Raw genomic sequence first — 25009 nt, forward strand, 5'->3', positions numbered from 1 at the left:
TTCAGGTAATTTTAACGTCCCACTTCGTACTTTAGAAAATTATTCTATATAAATAATGCATTGAACTTCAACGGTCAATCACTTACATCACACGTGGCTTTGTCTTCGTCAGCCTTCAGACGGCAGTGAGCATCGTGATCGCATCTCAATTGCAAATCGATACACGTGTTGTCTTCACAATCGAACTCGTCCTCGAGACACTTGTCTGAAACAATCGATTTCAAGTTCGTTATCCGATTATATTAGAAATACAGGCTAAATTTCGTTTTACAATGAGAGCTATAAATTACAGCAAAAAATTACTTAAGTATTTATATGGGTACCCCTTGTTTATTCTGACTCACGATTTCGCGTCGCAACAGCTTATAATAAATGTCTCTGTCTATACTAATAAAACTGACATATCTTCCTATATTCCGCGAAATCGGGCACTGCAAAATATTATTTACGAAATTTGGTTCTGATTCTATAATGCAAGCTAAATGCGGCTATACAGAGTGTATATACTACGCTATCTCGCTCATACAATGCTAAAATTTCAATAAAAGGTTCGTAGTGACCGCTGGGTGTAATCTTCTTACCATCTTTGGCCGGGTCTAAAGTCCTGTAAGCGTTGAAGGTTGCATTGAAAGAGGTCCCATTCTTAGCCTCCTTGGACACGTAGAGCCTTACGTACATAATATTCCCATTTTTATCTTTTGTCGTCACAGAATTTGCAACGGATCCGCAATATTCAGCCAGTCTGAAAAAAAAGTTTCAAATAGAAAAAATAAATCTAGAATGTGGTTTTAGACCTCTTGTATATTAATATAGTTTATTGCACATCATTATTACTGTGAATACTGAGTCAAAACGTTTTTTAAAAGTAGACATCAAATCTTTTTGATTTGACAAGATCTCTCTAAAAATATCTCGATATGAAATTCGACAATATTCTTAAAAGATTTCTAATGACAGAAAATATTCTTTACCGTTCATATTTAAGCAGACGTCGTTAAACTTTTAGTAATATTATATTATCCTCGTTATTGAAGTAAAAACGTACTCAGTTCACTTTGCAAAGCTCACGATAATTATATTAAAATCATTTTAATGTCTTTGTGATGTATAAAGACTGAAGTTATAATTATAATTGTTTTTCTCAGCAGCAACTTTACTGTGAAATGTTAAACTAGGAATATAGTCGTTGTGGAAGCGAGAGGGTGCTATGGCCAGTGTATAGTGCTGTCTCACTTCTACAACGCTTTGTTGCTCTTAAAGCTCGTTGCACTTGGGTGGGTATTTAAAATTGCAGTAACGTATGCAAGTGTTATTATCAATGTGTCCATAGTGTGCCATTAAAACTGGTAATAGTATTTGTAATTATGCAAACTGCTGCGATTGCTTCTTATCGTTTAAAGTGGAAAAAATTCAAATAGCAGTTTTGTTTTGTTTTAGGATTTTAGGTTAGGTATGGGGGAATGTCTAACTTACACCGACTAAAAGCATTCCGGCTTCACTGGAACTTCGAAACCGTTTCGGTACTACGGGATTCCTTCTAGTCCTCGTTGTTATTGGACCCCGTCCGGGGAATCAGTATAAATTACTCAAGATAGACAGCTTTTCTTGTCTTTCCTTTCAAACAAGCAGTCCTACTAAGGGGTATGCGGGAGGGGTATCGTGTTGCCCAGGGAACTGGGTTGAGGAGGTCAGATATACAGTCGCTAACTACACTTACTTGGAGTCCATTTCCTGATGAACAGACTCGAACACTTGGATTATGTTCTCGTTACACTCATTTGGTTTTGAAAGCTGATAAGTTGTGAAATTGAGGTAAATCTGCAAAAAATATTATAATTTAGAATATTGCAATTTATAAGTCGTTTTATGCATGCATTATTTTTATTTATCAGGAAACATACAAAACAGTATCAGGTTTACATAGAACCAACATTTATTGAAAAAATCCCGCAAAATTCCGTTTTTCTTTTGGACATAGCCTGATGTGACATAGCTTGCAATTCGGACGCTATGTACATATTATATCTCTGAGCTAAATGCAATGATAATATAGTTTTTCCTACTCACTTTAGTATTCTCCGGGGCTTTAATGGTCCACAGCACATCCAGAGCCTGGTTGGGGTAACTCGTACAAGTGGGATCAATTTTAGTGGTGTCAATTACTCCGAACTTTTGCCCATCAAAAGTTTTGTAACACGACTCCGGTATTAGGTCTGGAAAAAAAATGGGCATTATAACATTTTAGGCACAAGCTTTTATTAAAAACTACTATTAAATGTTGTTATCTTTAGTCGCTGTCTTACATCAAACGGAAATTTAATATAATTTCTTATCGAAGATGGCGGCCTAAATTTCAATTGGCGTGAAGTTACTTAACATTTTCTTAAATTCAAAACCTTGAGTATTTCTGGCAGATTGAGATAGCAATTCTTTTAGTATATTTTTAAAGATTATTCGTTTGAAAATAACATCTAAATTGACATTGTAAGCAAAATACTTAAACAATTACATATATCCGTCGAATCCTAATCATTAATAATTAAGGCATTAATTCTTAATAACTTTGTTCATCTAAGATGACATAATTCAAATTACCTTAGATTAGGTAAAAGTAAAAAATACTTAGTTTATCCATAACACTGACGATTACTGTCATTATCTAAATTGTAATCTTTGAAACACGCTCTTTCAGTTAACGACTGACACTATTCATTATTTAGGTACATCTAAAAACATTACATGAAACACAAAGAAGGCTACTAGTCTTCCAAAAATATTTTGGTGCATAATAATTCCATAAACGATTTTAAGTTATTGCAAAAATCTTACAACATCTCAATGCATCTGTTATACTTTAAGAGTTGTTAGTACTGGCGCCCAAACAGGGGCTCAGATTATCAGAATTCAGAAGTGATTCGAATGTTGTCGTACTCACGGCTCGGTCCCTCCTTAAACTCGATGTTGATGCGGAACCCATCGTACTCTATCGTGTCGTCCGAGTGGAACTTCAGCCACACGTGAGGACCCTTGGTCTTCAGGGTCCGCGGGAAGGCCTGCCCGCAGAACCTGCCCAGGAGGTCCGCGTAGCCGTAGTAACCGTCTCGGATCTAGAATATTTCATTAAGAACTGTATACTATTCTGATACAAAGGATTTTAATCATGGTGTTGCAGGAGTTGAACAAACATTTAAATCACTTACACAAAGAACTCTTTGAACAGGCATTTGTGGATCACAAAAATACTATAAAAATACACGAGGATCGAACCTGCTACACATCCCAAACAGAGGGCACCTTGGAATCCCATAGGTCACTGGTCTATCCTAGCAGTAAAACTACTACACTATGACTAGTTAGATTGAATTTCTTCCTCGACAGTAAGTTAACAAAAAGTGTACCCACCTCTAAATAGTCGTATGCGCACTCCGGATGGTACTCTATACGAAACACGTCCACAAACGTCAACTCTATCACCATGTTGTTTGACGAAGCTAAAAACAAGGAACAATATTAGTATTACTATCACAATAGTTACTTTGTGAAACTGAGAGTAGTTAGTACAGTACATCTAGAATATTCTAGAAGAATGGAATGGGGACAAAGATATTTTTAATGTCCATCAGATCAGTAAGTATTATGGTTTTAAATTCTAGTACATCTTCTGTTCAGTGGTGATGATACTAGCACCTACTCCTAAGCTTTGATTCGGTTCATTTACTAAGTTTTTTAGGATACAAAATTTAACAATTATATTTTATCCTTTCCATATTCTGTATGCCAAAACTAATTTATTTACTTCAAGATTATAAATTTCAGCAGTTCAATTTTGTAAATTTGTAGTCCCAAATCCAAATCACATTGTACCCAGAAGGGTGTGTGTTACAATAATGTATCAGATTACAAACAAAACAGATTCAGTTACAAGTTAATTTCAAAATCTCCTCATATCACGTCGCTCCGGGCTTACAGAAGTCTCCGTCCGACCGGTCGGACCGGGCCGCGCGGTCGCCTGACGGACGGGCTAATCCCCGAAAAGCGGTCACTTCCGTATTCATCCGTAATTACGGACACCCTCAACATACAGACGAAATTATGAGCATTAATGTAACGCCTATTGGTGTTATTTGTGTTGGTTTTTAATGATCATGTAAGGTTGTAAAAATAAATTGAGTTTTTTTTAACACAATTAAATTTTGCGCAGTGAAAAAGGCGCACATATTTTTTTATTTTTTTTAAACATGCCTAATTTGTATCTGATGCGTGTAATCGTGCTTGGGGATAAAAACAAATAATGTATGAAATATTAATAAAATATGTATTGAAAGTCAGTTTTGGCAAGCCATTTGCATAATTTTCAGATTGTTTGCAGGATAGAGTTATAGCAAACAGGAAATAACTAACTTTCATATTTATAAAATAGTTGAGAGTTGATTGTTTTCCTACTCTCATAATTTCGCGTGGATAAAACTAAATCATAAATATCCGAAGGTAATAATTAGCACAGTGTTTATTTTATTTTACAAGAGATTTGAGGCAAATAGAATGTTCGCAATGCAAAAAAAAATTCACTCACCTGTTATTTTGGTGACGCAATTAGAATTATTATAATAGTAATTATTTCCCCCGTTCCTGGGATGGGGATGTGTTATAAACTTATCATTAGCATCGAACTCAAAGCTCTCACATCTCGGGTCATTCTCCTCTCGCTTGACCCTGCTCTTCACCTCAAGGTCACTCTCGTCAAAATTCCTCATTTCCCTTTTCATCTTCTGCACATTACTCCTATGTATATCTAAATTCTTTTTCTGTATCTCATTCTCTTCATATATCTCATCAAATTTCTTCTTTGGTTTCACTTCGTCGAAATTTTCGTTGTAATTTATATATTTTCTATTAATTTTATTAATCCAATGGCTGTCCACGTTGGGACCGTAGTCAGGAACGGCCATCTTGCTCATTTTTGTCCGCTTGCTGTCATGATCAGCTGTTTGTTCTGAAGCGAGGCCGAAGATTGAACATACTGTAACAATAGAAACTGTATTTCAGACGTCATTGTTTTAAAAGTGAAACAAAAGACGACGCAGAGATTTTTTGTGTCTCTTTATATGAAAGCTTTTTAATATTTGGTAGTAATTTGACAGAATATGTTACCTAATATATGTAAGTATGTATATTAAAGGATAGTAACAGATTTTCATCAAATATATGTAGGTCTAGAATATCAAATAAGAAAATTAACAAATTGTATAATATATTTTGAGTGGTTAAATCTCTCTCGTGTTCATTTTGCAGTATATAGGTTAACAGATCCACTGTTTTTAAGTTAACCCTTTCATCGGGTGTCCTAATGTAATAAATATTGATAACATTGATTTGGGTCTCGGCGATTTCTTGATAGTACTTTTAGTGCACACCTGTATAAGTACGTAGGTGTCTTAAATAACTTATTCAGACGCTTTATGTCACGACTCCTAGACATTCCATTTCATTTTAAGTAATATCAAAATAATAGTCATATGTTTTCCAACTATTTTGCTTCTCACAGATACATTAGTTTTCTCATAATATTACTCATCCATCTTTTTACATGTTTTACCTATATTATAACAAAAAAATGTGGTAAGCTTAAGATTTGAAATGGTAAGCCTTATGAAAACAGATGATCATTTTATCCCTCACATCAAAACGCGGAGAGCATATTAACATAATACATGAATACATTGTGAAAAGAATTCGAAATATATCTCCTTGATGTATTATCAAAAGTATTTGATGGATCAGAAAAATCTCAATCTTTATTATTTTAGCTTAGAAACAATGTATCTTATTAAAGAAATATTTTCTATTTTAATTTTTTTACGTAAAAAGGTTGTCACGTTTTTATAAAATGGTTTGTCTCCTTTTATGCTATTGTTACTTCAAAAGATAGTAAAAAAAATCTGCTATTTTTAACCCTTAAGGCCAAAAGAGAGGTATTATAATTGTTTGTGGCATCATAGCTCCTGACGGATTGAGCAATTTCAAGTTAGGTGTTAGGTGTGCAGGTGTCCTTAGACATGTATGAAAAAGATCGGTAGTGTCAGTGAAAAGATTTTGGGATTTGGCGTTAAAGCTGAGGGGGTGGGTAGCATTATCAGCATTAAGGTCGGGGTTTTAAAATCAATTTCATCAATTGGATCACCTAAAAGAATACCACGTTCGCAAAACCTTTTTTTTCCGTTCAGATTAATTAACAAATACGGATTTCAGAGTTTTGTATCCAACAGGTAAACAGGGAACTCTATATACCATCATTTCTAACTAGGAAAAATAAGTAGATTTCATATCACAGAATATAAAACATCTTGAAGCGCAGACATCTTAAATTTCACTTTTATAAAAAAATACTCCGACTATTATTCCACAATTTTTCATCTACGAAATGCAAAGTTCAAAATTAACCCTACTCTCATACTCTAGACGTTTTGATTTAAATTTAAAAAGTAATTTCATCTTGAGATTTTTGTTTTCCAGTTGGTTTTCTAGGAATGAAAAGTTTGTTATATTTTCAGGAATATTTTGCATGAAAGTATCTTGGTGAGGTTTTTTTATTACTTGGCTAGGTGATAGGTATTTTTCAATGTAATAAGTTTCAGGAAATTTCAGGAGTTACATAAACATTCAAGTCACTTGCAAAAGGACACGCATTCGTGTATCACACAAACGCTTGTCCTACGTGCGTTCGAACCCGCGGCATGTTGGCTATCTGTGCATTCAAATATATGAATAACGTAAGAATTCCATCACTTTAGAAAACATTCGAAACGTCTATGCGTGCCTTGGGATCGAACTCGAGACCCCTGACTTGGCAGTCCTGCAGTTTAACCACAAGGTTATCACAGCCACAAACTAAATAAACACACACTACAAGTAAAATGAACTGTCGTACATACCCAAGCCCCTCAGTTGTAGCATAACTAACGTGCAGACCCGGCACCACGAATGAAGTAACAATTTTTAGACGCGCGGCAGAGACAGTTAGTACAAAATAAGCAATGAATAAATTAGTGGTGACCTCAGGGCGCGCCCCCCGGGATACGTTTGAGTGGCGCTAGGGAGGGGACGCTGCCGGGATTAATCGCGGGATTTTTGTGGCTTTATTTTCTTGATAATTTTTTCGTAACTTGATATAAGTAGGTGTTTTGTTTTGTGTTAATCTAATTTAAGCTGCTGTTTATTTTGTTAGCTGGGAGGGTTTTCGTTAAATGGTAATAGGATTACGTATTTTTTTTCACAAATTGCTTTTATGCGAGCGTGAGTAAATTAAGTATACTAAAATACTGTGATAATTAAATAAACCCGATGAAACACGAGTCGGACTCGTCACACTGACACTGCAACTTGAAAAAAAGTGGTCTACCATGTAAATCAAAAGGCAGACAGAAAACACTCTCCATCTAAGAGTCTCTAATAACAAAGTAAACATTAAATAAACAACACGTGTGCTTTATACACACATAAAACACCGATATCGATAAATGTGATAGTTGCGCCCATCACTAGCCCGCAGCACATCAAACGTCTCGCCGCTATTCAGAGAGTACATCACTACGATATGAGCTCGTACTTACTGCTTATGATAACGGTACATACGTATATCATAACTACTGCACTACTATACTACAGACATACATATATACCTACATCTTTATATAACTCGCGTACAATATAGTTATATCTCAAAGATTTTGAATTGAAAATGAGCAAGTCGAAATTGGTTGAATGAACTTTAATTAATTTGCGAACGTTGCCACGCTGTCAAGTCTCATGTCATCTTATCACATAAAAGAGAATAGAGGCAACATATAGATATATATTTTTACATTAAAATAGTAAATAAAGTAATAAATTGAAAGCATAGTTTAGAAATACTCCTCCCCTGAAACATGCTTTTTGAGTGCAGTACAGAAAGAAATAAAATAATAATTTAGAATGCAGGCGGGTTTTTTGTTTTTTAAATTATTATTTTATTAACGTCTGTTTAGTTCAGAAAGATTACGTAACCGGATTATTTATTATTTATTTATCGTTCCATTTAATATTAAAAATGCAAGTTATGTACATACTTAGAATCAGGGTTTAAAATTCTTCATTTTGATACCCCACTTAATAAGCCTGGTAGATTTATTTTTATTTCCTCACATCATGGCTTCAAACAGCCGCTATATTGTTTTTTTTTATATTTCACCTACTTAAGAACACTCGGGCTATTAAGACAAATCTAACGATACCTCAAATGTGAAAATCCATTCAACGGTTCTAGAGATACAAGGTAATAAAGAATATTACATACATACAAGATACGCGCTAGACACATAACCCTCCTGGCAGTCGGGTAAAATGTTCGTCTATCAGGTTGCATGCTGTGCGTAGCGTGACGGTTAGACATTCGGAATTTGTGAGTCAAAGCAGAGTCAGCAGTGTCAATCTTCAGACCAGTAGTTTTCGTAATCTTAAAAGGTATAAATCCTCTTTGGTGACATTCGTTGCACCATGTCATGCTAGCTGGTTGTATGGGCCGTATTTTCTAGTTGAGAGTAAATTGATTGAATTGATTTTGACAGTTGTCAATCGAAGTAGTTAAAAATGTGTTATTATTGTGTTGTGTAATGTGAAATATACAGTTTTAATAACACTTTTTCTATCTTGTTAAATTTCTTTTCCGTGCCTTCCTTGCAAATGTGTATCAACAAATAAAAAACGTGAGTTAATTTTTCCATCATTCATACCAAAGGCTTAGTTCACTATCACAACCTTATTTTAAAAGTATCTTGGATCATTGATTGATTGATTTTCATTGAGAGCTATTTGTAATTAACACTTATTTTTAAACACACTAGCTGAATATATAAAACATCACTACCTGCGACCTTATTAACATCTGCTTAAAGCAAAACACTATCTCTACGGAATAAATATCGCAAAGAAACTTCTTGTACTAAAAACAAGACAAATCCTAAAAGTTACTACCACCACACTCGGATTAATTCACTGCATAAACTTCAATATTATTTTAACATAGATCTAGGTCTAACATCTAGATAACTAGATAGGCTGTAGGCTATCAGACTTGATACGTGAGGTAACAATTACCTAAACCAACATTACAGTAATTACGGTGGGCGCAGACGAATTGATGTTCGCAGAATACATAAATAATATGAAGCTATTTGTTTTAGCACAAAATGTGTAATTTAAGACTAAATTCAAAAGGCTTTAATGCTGCACAATGCATAAAAAATCCCACAGTTAGTATAAACTACAACAATTACAAAATAGATAAAGTAAATCAAGCAAAATTTTTAGGTATCATGGTGGACAACAAACTGATGTGGAAGCCTCATATTGAGGAAGTTTGCATGAGATTGAATAAATCTGCATATGCACTATTTCAGTTGTCTAAGAAAGTAAATATGCAGACACTTCTAACTGCCTATCATGGCTTGGTTGCTTCAGTTCTTCGATTTGGCTTGATTTTCTGGGGGCAGTCGACTGATAGAGAGCTTATTTTCAAAATGCAAAAAGGATGTATACTTTCAATGTGTGGCTTAAAAACTACAGACACCTGTCAACCTCATTTTGTGGATTTAAAAATATTAACAATACCCTCAATGTGCATTTATGAAACTGCTGTATTCATAAAAGATAATCCTCAGCTATTTCAAAGATTAGGTGATGTAAAGATAAATCCAATGCGTTCCCAATATTTTATCCAATTATGTCATATAAAATGTAAAACGGCTTTAATGAAAAAAAGCTTTTTTGGTAATGCGTCAAAAATTTATAATAAAATACCAGATGGCATAAAAAAGCCCTTAATAAAGTTTAAAAAAAATCTACACTCACTGCTAATTGAAAAGTGTTACTATGCTGTGGATGATTTCCTAAATGATTAATTGTAATTATTTTTGTACTGTTTTATTTCCTCTTAATTTTATTTCTTATTGTATCTTTCAAATTCATTTGTATGGTTTAAATAGTACCTAAAAATGTATAAATCCTTACTTAATTGTTATATTTGTACGCCTTCATGGCAAAACATAGCGCTCCTTATGTATATTTAACACCAGCATTTAATGTACCTATGTTTAACAAGAATCAAAAATCTTGATTCTTGATTCTTGATTCTTGCTATTATTTTGTAAGTTTATATCATGTACTACATGTAAAAGTCTATGTTCAGCTGAAATTGGTAAGATGAAGCCTTTGTCGTCGTAATTCAGGAAAGTTTGCAAATTATTATTATTAACAATGAGAGAAATGAAAATATTTTTGATATTGACTACAGGTATATTAATATTCTTCATCCACGAATATGAAGGAATTTAAATGACAATGTAAAGGGAAATTAGAATGTTTCCTTCCTTACATAAGAAACGTCTCACATTACAATGAGCTTTACAAAAATTCTCGTAACTTAAAAGCCATTCAAATTCGGGTTCCTTACAAAATGGCTTATGAAATAGGTTTGTTGGAAAATAAATTTGAGGACCCAGCATATGTATATCCGTGTCAGTCGTTGCTTAACCTCGATTTTATCGTAGATTCATATATGTATATTTGTTGATATAGCGGCATTGAAATATATCATCTTGGAAAATGTCGGATAGGCAGCCAGACGGACAGACAAAGAAGCAAGGTTCCATTTTTACCCTATGAACCTAATCCTAGAGTGAAAATTCATCCATTAAAATTATATGTTCACGAGGAATATAAGTCCCCGTTACTCGATGATATCAGTTTGAAAAGGAAGCGAATTGTTTTTTTTTTAGGATCGTAAGAGGAGAGAAATATTGTGGCTTGACAATCCTTTTAAACGATAACCCAGATAAAGATACTCTTGATCTAGAGAAATCAAACAGCCAATGTCACGAAAGAAAACTCTACTAATAGCACTTATAGCCTTTCCAATGTGAGGTTAATTCTTGACACTGAGGGTTCCGTGCGAAACGCTGAAGAGAAACAAGTTCCTATTAAAATATTGGTCACTCTCAAAAATATGTTCCTATACATCTGACATTTTTTTTAATTCGTTACATTAGGACTTCGGACTGGATGGACCGATTTTGTTGATTCTTTTTCATTCAACGTGGAATAGCTGTTATATTATGGTTTATAATCCTAATTTAGCTTGGCTCAATAGGTTTAATTTGTTTTCGGCTGTATGTTTTTGTTGGTAAAAAATATTACGTTACGATTAGTTGATTTAACGGCAACAGACACATATCATATGATTTTTTTACAGTCCAGCTATCACAATTCATGAGATATAGCTTGGTGAGAGACGGACAGACAGCAGCGCTTTAACAATAACTATATTAAAATTCCGTTTTTACCCCGAACCCTAAAAAACCTCTAAACCTTCAAAATCCAAGGTCAGACGTCTTGAAGAAACCGGGAGAAGGGATTATTTTTCCCCACATCGGCAGCACTGACACCACTATAACAATGTCGTCACGCTGTAACATTTATTTTAATCGCTCGTATCATAAATGCTTATGGGATCCCTCACTACATACATCGTGGCATTTAAGATGTTATAGCCTATTACTTATGGGCTACGCTCGGGGATCCCGAAATTGGGTGTCTCCTAACACTTTGTTACTCTTGGCAATTTGCATTATGAGTTCTCAAGCCTTTTCCCTTAACTATAGGCGTTTTATGCCCTTTCGTCCCGAATTGTGTGTCTTGCCTTATGGGGTTATCTGTAACTATTTTGGAACAATCTGTTTCGTTGTTAATACATTTCTAGAGCTTTAACTATTTAGATAGAGAATAAACTGACGTGGCTTTTTCGCACGTATTTGAATTTGCCCTACTAGTATCTGATTCAATGGAAGCCGTGGGATTACATGGGAAATGGTTAGATATATAGGTATATCTTATTTTACAAAAAAAAAACAGTTTAGATTCTTAAGATACTTTGTTTAAATAGGAGGGGGTTAATTTGCCCGAGAGATTGAACCAGAGTGTGTGGAATCAATTAGTTACAAATATTTTCTAATTTTCTTTTACCAGAAGCTAATATTGTACTTGAATAACTGAGAAAACGTATAAGATTTTCATCCAACATCGGAGATCCAACAGTTTAAATCCCATGTATAAAAACATCAAATTGGAACAAATACTTCATGGGATCGTCTCTCCTATAAGAATCCAGTTTGGACATTGGTCCAGCACTCAAGCACTGAACCGCCAGTAAATAAATCAATCGGAATAAATCGCTGTAACTTCGAGACGGCTAAAGGAGGACGTCCAAGAGACTGTCAAACTAGTTTGATTCAAACGGTTCATGTTTGAAGCCCGTTTACAGCAGAATTACTCCCGGCCTTAGTTTGGTTCAGTTTTTGATTATGATTTAGTTCAAATATGTCACTACCGAATCATCCCAAGTTCGAGTAGCGATTCCGTGTTGTCAGCATCTTTATCTGTCGATCGAGCATAGTTCCTAATCGTGTCACTGCACGAATTGGCGCTAGGTAATGAAATATATGGCGATCCTGTAAGGAGTAAGTCTTCAAACGTTATTGCAAAATGCAATATGATCCACACAAAGGCAATACAATATTTCATCAAACGAGCTTCGATCATCACTAGAATGCTTGACAAACATTCCGGGAACCACTCCGGGAACACTCCGGGAACGGTCAAACAAGTTTGAGTCAGTCCAAGTTTGACCGTCTCTGGGTTTCCGAAGGATTTTCCGACTGACATCTTAATTAAAGTTTGTCTTACTGGCGGAGAACTCGGGACCACTCGGTTTGAAGTATTTACCAGCGCCAATGAGGCGGCTATTGGCTTTTATAACTTTGCTTGTAAGTCTCTCGAGGTGAAAGTCCACCTATTAGTGTTTGGCTACAAGAGTAACCGACGAGTTTGTAGATATAGCTATCTCAAGTTTAGAAAAAAAACTGTATACTTTTTAAACAGTATTGTAGTTAATTTCCAAATTATATGTAGTACCTACAGGATTTTAAAAGGCGACTACTTAATTTAAAAAAAAGTCTTCACAGCCTGTTAGTGTAAGAGTCCTAAAGGATTTGAATGTACGGGTATCCGAGTAGTGGTACCCACATTTATGTCAAGTGCTCATTGCGTGCGACGTGCATGATCGCGATTTCGATTCCCGCCCATGACAAACATTTGTATTATCCACGAATGGTTGTCCTAAGTCTGGGTGTCTTTGTGCTTATGACTTGAATGTTTGTGAAGCTCGTACCTCTAGAATTAAATATCCTAGTGTGGGAGTTGTTTATGAAAACAAAGGAAAATGAAAGAAAGAATATTAGTAAGCATTCCAATGTTTTCTCAAGTAGTTCCTCCATACTTGACACGAGTACTCATTTGTAGAAAATATTGAATAAAGAGTGAGCTTCAGATATGATAGTATTCAGCATTCACACAAGTACCTATGGCTCTATTATCTGTGTATCTGTACTGTTATTCCGTTGTGAATCGTTTCGTAACTGGGAGATCTTGGTTTCTTTTCTATACAAATTGTAAGTGATTTTATGGAAGTACTTGAGAAAATATATAATAAATATTCAAAAAGAAAATCGATTGCTACTAATGTTTTTTTGAGAAAAACCTACGTTACTAAGACTACGCTTGTCTGTCAGACACAGAACTGTTACCAAATATTTTATGAAGTGAAGCAATGGCATGACAGTTGAACTTTCAGCGTCAAAGTTATCTATATCTAATGTCGCTGATAAAATTGGTTTAAAAAGACTTGCATAGCACAATATCTTTTTTTTCATTTTTATACATAATAATAGCGGCGGGGAACACGCAATAACGTTAATTCAATGAAAAAGTATTTGCAGATCACACAATATGTTTGTCCCTTTGATCGAAACCGCAGCACGTCGCGTCGCCTAATTTGGTTATTGGATTCGTGACCTATACCAGTCAGCTTTCATGGAGTAGAATGTAGTACACATTTATTTAATTTCGATTTAAGAATAATCAATTAATCTCGAAACGTTTAAATTGAGGAAACCGTGCGATTGATAAATTCAATAAAAAAAATTAAAAAGACAACAATAAAATGAATTTGAAAAATGATATGGAATATCCTTACCTTAAATTATTTCAATACAATTTGCATCGAACGCGATGTGAACTAAAATTATCGTCGTCCGCATTCCCATTGCATTCTAAACTGTGTCCCGCCATCCGTGAATCATTCACTCATGACATACATTCAGTTCACTCACATTATAGTTCAGATAAAGCTGGCATTGTGGATAACGCATTAGCTGAATACAGTCACACTGGAAGACAACTTTAATAAAGCTTAAAAAGGAAATGACTATGGAAGCGTAAATATATCCTGTCAAGTAAGATTCAGACAAATTAATTACAGAAACGATGGTATAAAGAAAAACAAATTTGCAATAACAATTGTCGATCATTCGTCAAATTTATGATCGTACCAACTGTTGCTTAACCTCGATTTTAATTTCAACTATATAGCTTTGAAGGTTCATGGGATACAGTCTGGTGATATACGGACACACAGCGAAGTTTTTACACTTTCGTTAAGAAACCCTAAAAACTGAAGTAAATATTCCTAACACATTCTGACCCTTTCTTTATAAATGAGAAAGGAATAGTAAAAGAAAATAATAAGAAAACTTTGTAAGATGTCGCGAGAACAATTTATCTTTTGGAGACAAAGTCTAGACCTTTTGTTTATCTTTTTAACTTTACAACGGCTCGCGAAACATTAATTATTGTGATTTTACTGGCTTGTACTGAACTATCTTTAATTGTTTGTGAATGATAAACGGGAGTGGAATTTTTGTACAGATTTAAAAGCACACAAGGAAAATTAAAAAAGAAAATATCGTAGAAGATTACGCTCTTTTCATCTTACAAGTTTGCTTGGTTTTTATGCCATATTTTGCCTTTGTGTCTTTTAATAGGCAAAATAGTTAAACCAAAAGATTTTCAATACTTTTTCTATGAAAAAAAGTGAGATTTTACAAAAACCTGGACAAAATAACATGTTCTGCAACTGAAGGCCGCATACCCTGGAGGGCGTAGTGTACCGGTACCAAGACATCTTAAAGCAAGACTTTCATCATTGTTGGAGCGAGATGCCGCTATACTGGGTCAGACGCTCTCCCTCTTCCACGACGGAAAGAGTTTTGCTATTAGATGTCATAGTACAGGCGTTGGCGTGGGAAACACCAACTGTTATACAATTATAACGCGGCTCACGTATCGGGTTGTCAGTAACATTATGTTTCCTATTCGTGTACACAGTCACTGTTCAGGTAAGCGGAAATGAGGATGTGTTACTTTGGAAGATAATATTTTGTTTTTACTAACGATATTTAAACGATAGCAGGAATAGAATGGATGCGAAGAGAAAATAGAGCAGAATGCCATGAATAAAGAAAGGCCTATGTCTCCTAGTGGGTAAGGTATTTTAATATCTTATCCTTAGCATGGTGATAAGCATAGTACCTACCTACCTACTTTGGCCTTTGACGTATGCTGGTTTCTTCACGATATTTTTCTTCATTTTAAGCAAGTGATAATCGGATTCGAACCTTGACTAGTTTTCCAGTCCAATGGGAATGCTTGTTTTTATTTCTTGCTTGTGCAAATAATAGGTCACAATGGGTAGTGAATTTAGGCCATGGTTCTGAGACAGCCTGCTGACAGATAGATCTTAATTCTTCAAAAAAGAACGACTCCCGCAGTAAAGTAATCCTTGTGTCTTGTTCACAAATATACAAAATTAAATCACGGACACAAAGACTCCCAGACTCAGAACAAGCATACGCGGGGATCGAACCCGCAACACAATGCGCACAGTGGGTTTTTCGTGATGATGCAACCACTTGACTATCCGTGCAGTCGATTTGTGTCAGATAATGTTATTGATACTTGTATAGACGAAAAACGGATACCCTAAAACAGAGTCCCCAAACAATTGCCACGAAATTAACACATCAATACGTTCGTTAACAATATCAAAATAAACAACAAACAATTAACAATGTATCTCATTAATTATTATAATAAGTTTGTTTTCAACAAACATTTATAATAAGTTCCGTTTGTCTTTTGTTTTGTTTTCATTTACATAAACACAACGTTTTTGGTTCATGATTTTAGAAGTTATGTTTTTTTTAGTACGTGTCAAGTTTTGGTTACTGAAAATATATTGTTTTAATGTTTTTACTTTTACTATAATGTTTCTTGTGAAACCTAGTAGGTAACTGGAATTTAATAAGTATAATATTATCCTGATAATTTCAGTTTCATTAACGGATTTTATTGTATTTTCTTTGAATCGTCATCATTATCAACCCCATACCTACGTAATTATAATCCTAAAGCTGGGCTTTCCTATTCATTCAAATTCATCTCTCTCTCTCTTAAATATTCAAATTTTCATGACAAATCCTGCTTACCCCTTTGGGAAAATATGTGTTAGTATACATCCATTGCAAAGGAGTTTCATTATCATAGTGCCAGTGCATTGATTAATGTGTCCACATAACGTTACCGGCGGTACACTGGTGGTGCTCTACACTCTATACACTCGTGTTCCCAACACTGAAGCGTTAATCATAGGTTTAGTGGCTCAAGTTTAAATGTCAGCTAACGGTATTTTTATAATAAAATAACATATATTCGAATATCATTGACAATGTGGATAAAAATTCAGTCTATTCTGTTGAATCCGGTAGAAATAGAACCAAAATAGTTAAATAAATGACTAAACTATTTCGGAGCATTTCAAAAAAAATGTTTGAATTTGGTTTTAAATTCCAGGAACAATTCTGCTAAAACTGTTGATGCATCTGAAGCTTGCAAATACAATTCCAGTTCAATATTTATCCTCTCACTGGATTTGAATATAAAATCATTCCTCGATTCCTTTGAAACCTGACTCCACAAATATTGGCTATAAGAAACTGTATCATCCTTAAGTTGGACATTTTGTTTAGCTTAGAGCACATATTTGTGAGCTGAATTTAATAACCGCGGTGTGGGTTTGGACCCGTGCCAGGCAGATGGCGACTAATGCATAACAGGCACGACCGGTGTATGTAATAAGTTAAGGATTCTTACGAAAACATATGCTGATGCTTGGGAAAAATAAAGAGTCAGCTGACGGATGGACAGTTTTTGTTGCGGAAGATAAAATTATATTAAAGTAATCGGAAAATCTTTGCCATTTCTAAATAAAGCACCAAAGTTTGTATTCTGTGAAAGGATTTGAGGAACCTGTATTAGTTTTATGACCTTAAAAAATATCCTTGAGAAGTATTGACTTATTATGAGTTTCTATAATGAGGCCGATAATGACGACATCATCACTAACAACACCTAATAAAGCAGTAAAAACTAATCCAAATTCACCCGCAAATCAACAAAAATAAAGATCTCCACACAAATATCGAGCGAACAACAATCGGGGGCTCACGAAACAAGACCTATTACTATTTTATTACCCCCTCAATAAGTTGCGCGACAAAAAGAACTTCTAATACACCATATATCTTACACGTCGTCAAAGGAACATAAAACTTGGCGGCTCTTATTTGCTGAACTTTGAGGAAAAGTAGGAGTTACTTAAAGAAATAATAAGTAGTTAAGAGGAATAACTTTGTCATTCGTTTCCTTGTAGGCATGATAAATATTGCAGTATGTTGTAACATCCAGATACATGTTCCGAATACAGATGGATGCTTCAGGGACTTGGTGGCTGGTTTTTGTTAAGATAATCAAAATTTACTCTTTGTTCTGAATTGTATTATTTTAGCCTGCATAGTATGTTGTGTATGTTAGTTGGTACTTATTTTGGCGTACGTGTGTGTACCTAAGTGTGAGTGAAGAAGTTCTTTGGATGTTTTTGATGGAAACTAAACCTACGGGAAGGTAGTTTACTAAAAGATCAGATTAAACTGGTTGCCATAAAAAATAATGGTATTATAAACAATGACTTTTATAAGAAGCTGTCTTCAACGTAATAAGTTTTCGTGAACATCAAAATCCAACGTTTTTCGCTAGATAGGCATACCGTAAATCTAAGAAGAACAAATAAATGTCTTAAATTTTGCTCAGAGGCGTTACTCCACAAATCAGCAGTTCGGTACACGCAGTGCTCAGATGTCAGAGGTTCGGCTTTTATCGGTTTCCGTCGGAGCCTATCGGGGGTGGGCGGGGCCATCAGCCATCCTTTTAGATAATGGACCACTTTGATATAATGTGATCTTGTTAAGAGGATTTTAGCTTGAATTATGATGTATTTACTTCGTTTATGTGGTATTTTATTTTTCGATTTTTTCTGTTATGGGGTTTAGAAGTTTGTTAACCGTTACTTTCATGGTCAGGATTTTTTTGTCAGGTTTGCTAAATAGGTTTCGTAGTTTTTTTTAGATATCTACCCAGTTTTATTAAGTCATCAATAGATTTATGACAATTACTAGCTGTTGCCCGCGACTTCGTCACCGTGGGTAGAAGATGATAATATAAGTTATGATTTATACCTGCCCTGTTTTTTTCACATTTTCCATTGTATCTTCGCTCCTATTAGTCGCAGCGTGTTGGTTTATAGCCAAGCCTTCCTCGATGAATGGTCTATTCAACACATATACATTTTTCACAATATATTTTTTTAATTTGGACCAGTAATTCCTGAGATTAGCGCGTTCAAACAAACAAACAAACTAACAAACAAACTCTTCAGCTTTATATATTAGTATAGATATAGATTAGTATAGATTATATCATGTAAATTAAAATTTTGTAGACAAGTTCACTATTGCTACATAAGAATAAGTCAAAATTTCTCAAAAAATCAACAAAAACAAGTATCAACATTGTCAACCTGAACACTGCACATCACATTAAAACAGAAACAACGGTAAATAAACAATTTAAACTTCGTACAAAAACAGTTGAAAATCGTGAAAATGGGACCATGTTTGTCCCACACGTAGGATTCATATCCTTTCGCCCCGGGCAGGATTCTCACAGGTGACAGATGCCCCGGTACATCCGGACCGGTGTCCGGGAACACATATTGACCGGCCCCGGGCTATTTTAAACTGAAAATTGTCTCTAAATTTACTGCAAACAGAACCTATTTTTATGTCCAATTTGCAATGTTTTCTAAAAATGTTTTGCTTCCCCGGAAATAAACGACGTAGCTCGTTAGTTTTTTTTCAACTAACTCTGACTTTTATATTTTATTCTCGCCAACACTATTTATGCAAAACATTAGTTAGAATCCTCTGAACAGTTATTTAGTAGCAAATAGAGTATTAGACTTGTACATGTGGACAGGCCAGTATGTATCCAATGGGTATCTTACTGTACCAAACATATTTTCAAAGAAAACTGTTGCAATTGTTTTCCGAGTCTTCTGTATTTAAATTTCATAGATAACTCCATCTCTATTCGCTACATTTGAAACGATTTTTTCGAACCTTTTTTGGTTAATATCCTGGAATACAAGCTTTCTTCTTGTTTTCCTAAAATCCAATAGAGTAGTGAATGTTTCGCAAATCACTGAGTAACAAGAAGTCCTCAATACAATTGGTTACAAACGCTTACCAGTAGACAACAGTATTCAACAGTTACCATTTGTTTTTTCCTCAAAAGCCTACATTTTCCCTGTAGATATCAATTGGGATCATCAACATCAACATAAAATCATCTACTTAGGTCAATAACATATTCAGTTTATTGATAATAACATATAGAAATATCTGTCCCTGTACTATAAGATAAAACGATAACTTTCACCGCTGTGTAAACGAGACAGCATGCTTATCCGCGTGTAGCGGCATCTCGCTTCCTCTCACGTCAAGTCTCTAGTGGCCGAGTTTCTAGTACAGGCATTTCGTTTCTTGTTGAAAGTGTTATCACTGGCTTCCCCTTCGGTAAGACGAGGTGATGAGTGAAAAACTTTGTTGTTATTCCATTTAGGGTCGATTTCACCAACATCGAATTAACACGAGAGTAGCTACCCCACTATAAATTTATTCTAACTATTTACTCTTTGGTTAACTTCAATTTCATTTCACCAAGTTAGTCTGCGGATATCTTAATCTTGTATAGTTACTCTGTAACCGTGAACGAATGGATGGAATGAAACTAGAACGCTACCAAGTAAAATAGTCCGGTTGTTCCGTGCCTGAGCAATGGCGCTCCCTATTTCCTAAAATTGTTTGGATAATACATAAACCTGACGTTTTGAATAACCTTCAAAACAGCAACCGTTTTGACTTATGCTTTGATCATCTATCTATATTAATAATTTCGTGCAGGGCTACGGTAGACTCGATCGAAACCTTATATGAACATCAAAACAAAAAAAAATATTGATTTTGAATCGACAACATGTATTCGCAAAATTCGGATTATGGAGAATTTCGGTAAATTGCGATGACAAAAAAACTTCTGTCGCCATCTTTACCGTTGACGTTTGGCGAAAATATAATGTCATTTAGTTACACATAGGTTTTATCACATAGGTTTTATCACAAATAGATAGAAACTTTTCTTCTTGCTCTTTTGGGTTTTAGAATTTTTTCATAAACAAATTGAAAGCGGTGTCGTGGGTACCTAGGAATGGTTATGTGGCGCAACTTTGGGAAGTTGATCGCGATAGGTTTTTTTTATCAATATTATTTGTCAAAAGTAATGAAATATGTGCGCAAGGGTTTATGGGTAGTTTTAATTTAAAAGGGTTTAATGGGGGTCAAGGCTACACTTTATATCGACATTCCCATGGAAGCGGAGACCACCGAACGCTGTAAACTGAAGTCCACGCGGACGAAGTCGCGGGCTACAGCTAGTATTTTAATAGTTTCGTTGTTGATAATTGTCATCAAAATAAAAATAAATAAATAAGACAATGACATGATAAAATAAAGCGATCTGCTAATTGCATGGTATCAGAAAAAACGCAGCTGGGAGATCTAGTTACTGAGCATTTTTATGTGATAGAAAATAAAAGAACCGACGGGGTTTCAATGAAGCAAAAACTTGCGAATGGACGACAATATAAAATAAATGTAATTCGCAGACAATACCTTTCCAACGCACTGCCGAAAAAAAAAATTTTTTTTGGATAAACGAAATCTTATCACCAAATCGCGTTCGTCTTACCTACTTTTCAAAATAATTAGCCCTTTCCTCAAACCATCGTGGACGAGGACAAAAATAATCATCATCTTCGCTATCGGTTTCATTTATTAATGCCTACAAACGGCGCGCCATTATTTAAATGGTATGAACTCACTTGGCAGTGACACTACTAACCAAAGGATAGCAGCTTAAATGGCCGAAATCGGCGGTATATGACTTTACTCTAGTATAGAGGTTTTATCCTTAGTTTAAATGTTGGTGAAACGTAAAATGGATATACTCGGGAGTAATTAACGATTTATTCTTGTACTAAGACTTATACTATGTTGGTGAAACCGGGCCTTAGTTTATTGCATCACCTGAGTATTATTGTGTAACTTATGACTTTCGTTAAAATGATAAGAGGTATGAGGATGCGTTCGTTTACCCTAATGTTTATTCAATAACCATAATATTGTTCCAGATATACATGTTTTCATAAGGTAAATGAATATTTGAAGATAATTCTTGCAGTTATACTCTGTCAATAGATGCTAACAATACGTATGTTAGTAAAATAGGCTTTAGGGGTCACACTCTGCGATTGTCTATAAATTCACCAGAATCACGTAAGGCACCTAATCTTTCCCCTGGTAGAGCTGAGGAAAATAATGGCTATTAAAAGATAGATCATAAAATAAATCAATTGCCCAATACGACATCTTTCATTTTTACAGAAAACTAACCAAGTGCTAAACAGACCCGCGACACTCTTTAACGATGAATAAAGTACAGGCACTATTATTACAAGCTTTATAGAGGCTAAAGAAAAAACAGGGAAAAAATCACAGTGAAAAATAACTGTTACAGGGTATTATGATAGCAATAAAACTCGTGTCGTACTTATGAGGCTCGGCCCTTACAATGTATTGCTCTATATATTATCATTAGGAGAGCAAGGAGCGGAATATAAGGATGAAAGCAGACATTCTGACAATGCTTTTTTTATTATTAGTGCGTAGTTTTGTGTGTCTGGTAGTTTTGGGAATCGGTTGCTTAGTTTTTTATGTTGTTTTAATGCAGATTCGTTTGAGATTGTGATGGACTGTTAGGGTAATAAATTATCAATTTTACTCGTTAACTTGGTAGAAAAATATTGAAATTTTCTATGGCTTTACGATTGATCAACATTTTCTCTTTTGAAAAGTTTAAAAAAAAACCATTAAGCGGTATACAAGTCCCATTGAAATGCATTGTGGAAGTCAGGCAGATAGTCGTACCGTGTAAAATATGGTATAGAGATAAATCCGGTAAGTCGAGGTTACGATTTTAACGTAGCCTGGGAAAAAGCTTGGATGAAAACGATACCAGGCTTATATTCGAATTGTAGAAAAAAATTGAATGGATTTTGGCTTCAAAACCTTGTCATCAGCCTTAACAAAATAATTAGTAGTAGTAGTAGTAGTTTGCGTGATTTGCCTATCAATATAAATCAAATATTTAACATTTTTAGGGCTCCCTTACTCAAAAGGTAAACGGAACCATATTACTAATGCGCTAAGTCTCCGCTGTCTATCTATCCGTCTATCACCAGGTTCTATGTCATGAACCGTGACAGCTAAATTTTGCACGGATGAAATATTATTTATGATGCCATCATAGCAACAAATACTGAATATAAAGATCGTTGCTAACCCTCCACCATCCATCCCAAACCATCTTTGTTGCGGTTGTAACAGTCATCAATTAGTAGGTGACAAATAAATTTGAGTTTTGGTACCCACTAATTTGTTTGTCTTCCAACCGACTTATTTTTCTTCTGTTTATTTGAAAGAACCCACCAGTGTTGCAAGTCTGACTTGTATTTGCGTGTTTTTATTACCGGATTTACATTGACAAAGAATAAAACATTTTAACTATATAAAATCCCTTTACATGCGATTTTTTAAGTTAACTTTAGAGATTCTGGTCACACGTTTCAAAATGAATAATGATTGTGATAGAAAATATCACAATCTCGGACATCATTTCCTATGAATGCAGGATGTGAACTCGTCCCAATAAAGCCGAACCTTCCTGAGCCTAGCTATTCCCAGTAAAAGCCTCCCTTTGTATCCAGCAATATCGTACATCTAACCTTTTGCATTTATTCCGCTTCCGATCTATTCAACTCATCCCGAAAATAAAAATAACCATTCCAACCCCTCGATATACGAGATTCAATCATTTTAATCACCAATTTACCCAAAAACATTAAATTCAACACCCTTCATTTAGAATTACAATTAAAATGGTGATTTTAAACACAGAATTCGCGAAAAAATATGCAAATCAGATAATTATCGTTAAAATGCAGCATCAACAATTAAAAATTTCGGGTCGGCAGACCGAGCACTCGGTTTGTAACTTTCCTGCTTTAGATACAGAGTTGAAATTTGAGTGGCGTTATTTTTTTATATTGGATACATTATTTAGATTTATTCGGTTTTGTTTGGTAGTATCGTCCTGTTAATATCCTTTGAGGAGTGAGTACAATCTGTGTACATAGCAGACATGAAAGGTTCAACCTTATCGATACGAGATTTATAATACGTTTTCCCGTAACTGGATTAGAGGATTAATTTTAATATATAATACTATTTCGTTTGTGTTTGATATTTCTTTTGATATTTTTCTGTATCCATGTTAAAGGTAACTTAATAAAATATGCAGAACTTGTTTTCTTCCTTATTATTCTAAATCAATGTTTCTTACTCCTATTAACTAACTACCCACTGAAAAATAAAAGTGGGTTTGTAAGAGATAAGTTGTGTACTTATATAGTTTTTAAATAAAATAAAAACTCTAAACTTCAGTTACTTACAAAAAATACTAAATCCAATAATAGCATTTGTTTCCATTTAATAACTTGATAAATATAAATTGCTTTGTTTTTTGCTCACAAAAGCATTATTAAATTTAAAACAATTCACTTTCATGCTAATAAATAGTTTTTATTATCTATATCTATGAAAAATCTCTTTTAAATACTCACCAAGGGCCAAGAAAAGCACGAACAGTGCCGGCGATGTCATTGACCTGCCGGTCGGAGGGGCCTCGCGCCCGCATTCGTGGTGACTGTGGCAGAACCATCAAAATCTCCATCCACTAGCCAACCATCACGACGTACCACTAATATAACAGACTCAACTAATACAGCCTAGTACAACACAAATAAAACGTATCACTGTCACAAATCGGAACTGTTAGTCATACCTATTACACATTTATCTGTTACAAAATATCACTTAGTATATCTAACGGTTACTTTTCACTTCACTTTAACACTAAGATTTGCTAATATTTTGAACACAGTTATAAATTATTTAGTTAACACTTAACACAGTTTTAATTAGCTTCGCCTGCTTCAGACCTGAAACAAAGAAGGAATAAACTAAATTACCAGCTTCGCGACAGTGTCCTGTAATTACAAATATTTCACTTATTTACTGAGCGAGTTAAATTGTCTGTGACGGTATTTCGAAGCTTGAAATGTTAGTTAATAACCTAGAAAATTGTCGGAAAATGTTCGGTTTTAAGAGAATTTTTCAGGGAAAAATCTGTAGCAAAAATAGATATAAGAGGAAAGTTTGAATTCTCGTTTCTTTTTTGTTTTTAATGCTCTAACTACAGAATTGAAAACAGAACTATTTCACAAATATAAAACTACATTATTTTGGCAGGATATAGGCTATATCAATAAGAGCACAGCAGTAACGAGAAAAGTAACAAAAACGGAAACATTATAATCTTTGTGCGGAAGTAGTCATTTGTTAAACTTACATGGAAACAGTGTATGTATGATTTTATTCTTTTCATAAGTTCA

The 25009-nt window shown here is 34.6% G+C and overlaps 1 protein-coding gene across 1 annotated transcript in view; it reads right to left on the reverse strand.

Annotated features, from left to right (window-relative positions):
• Positions 1-25009, reverse strand: part of LOC113494466 (neuropilin and tolloid-like protein 2) — a 129006-nt gene that overhangs the window by 10252 nt on the left and 93745 nt on the right. Inside the window, exons 3-10 of the mRNA XM_026872814.1 lie at positions 24179-24556; positions 4574-5020; positions 3403-3491; positions 2936-3107; positions 2068-2213; positions 1718-1818; positions 582-742; positions 87-205 (exon numbers count right to left, since the gene is read on the reverse strand). Coding sequence (XP_026728615.1) covers positions 87-205; positions 582-742; positions 1718-1818; positions 2068-2213; positions 2936-3107; positions 3403-3491; positions 4574-5020; positions 24179-24218 — 1275 coding nt within the window. The 5' untranslated portion in view covers positions 24219-24556. The remainder of the gene's footprint in view (positions 1-86; positions 206-581; positions 743-1717; positions 1819-2067; positions 2214-2935; positions 3108-3402; positions 3492-4573; positions 5021-24178; positions 24557-25009) is intronic.

Source organism: Trichoplusia ni, chromosome 5 (genome assembly GCF_003590095.1).
Source record: "Trichoplusia ni isolate ovarian cell line Hi5 chromosome 5, tn1, whole genome shotgun sequence".
NCBI lineage: Eukaryota > Metazoa > Arthropoda > Insecta > Lepidoptera > Noctuidae > Trichoplusia > Trichoplusia ni.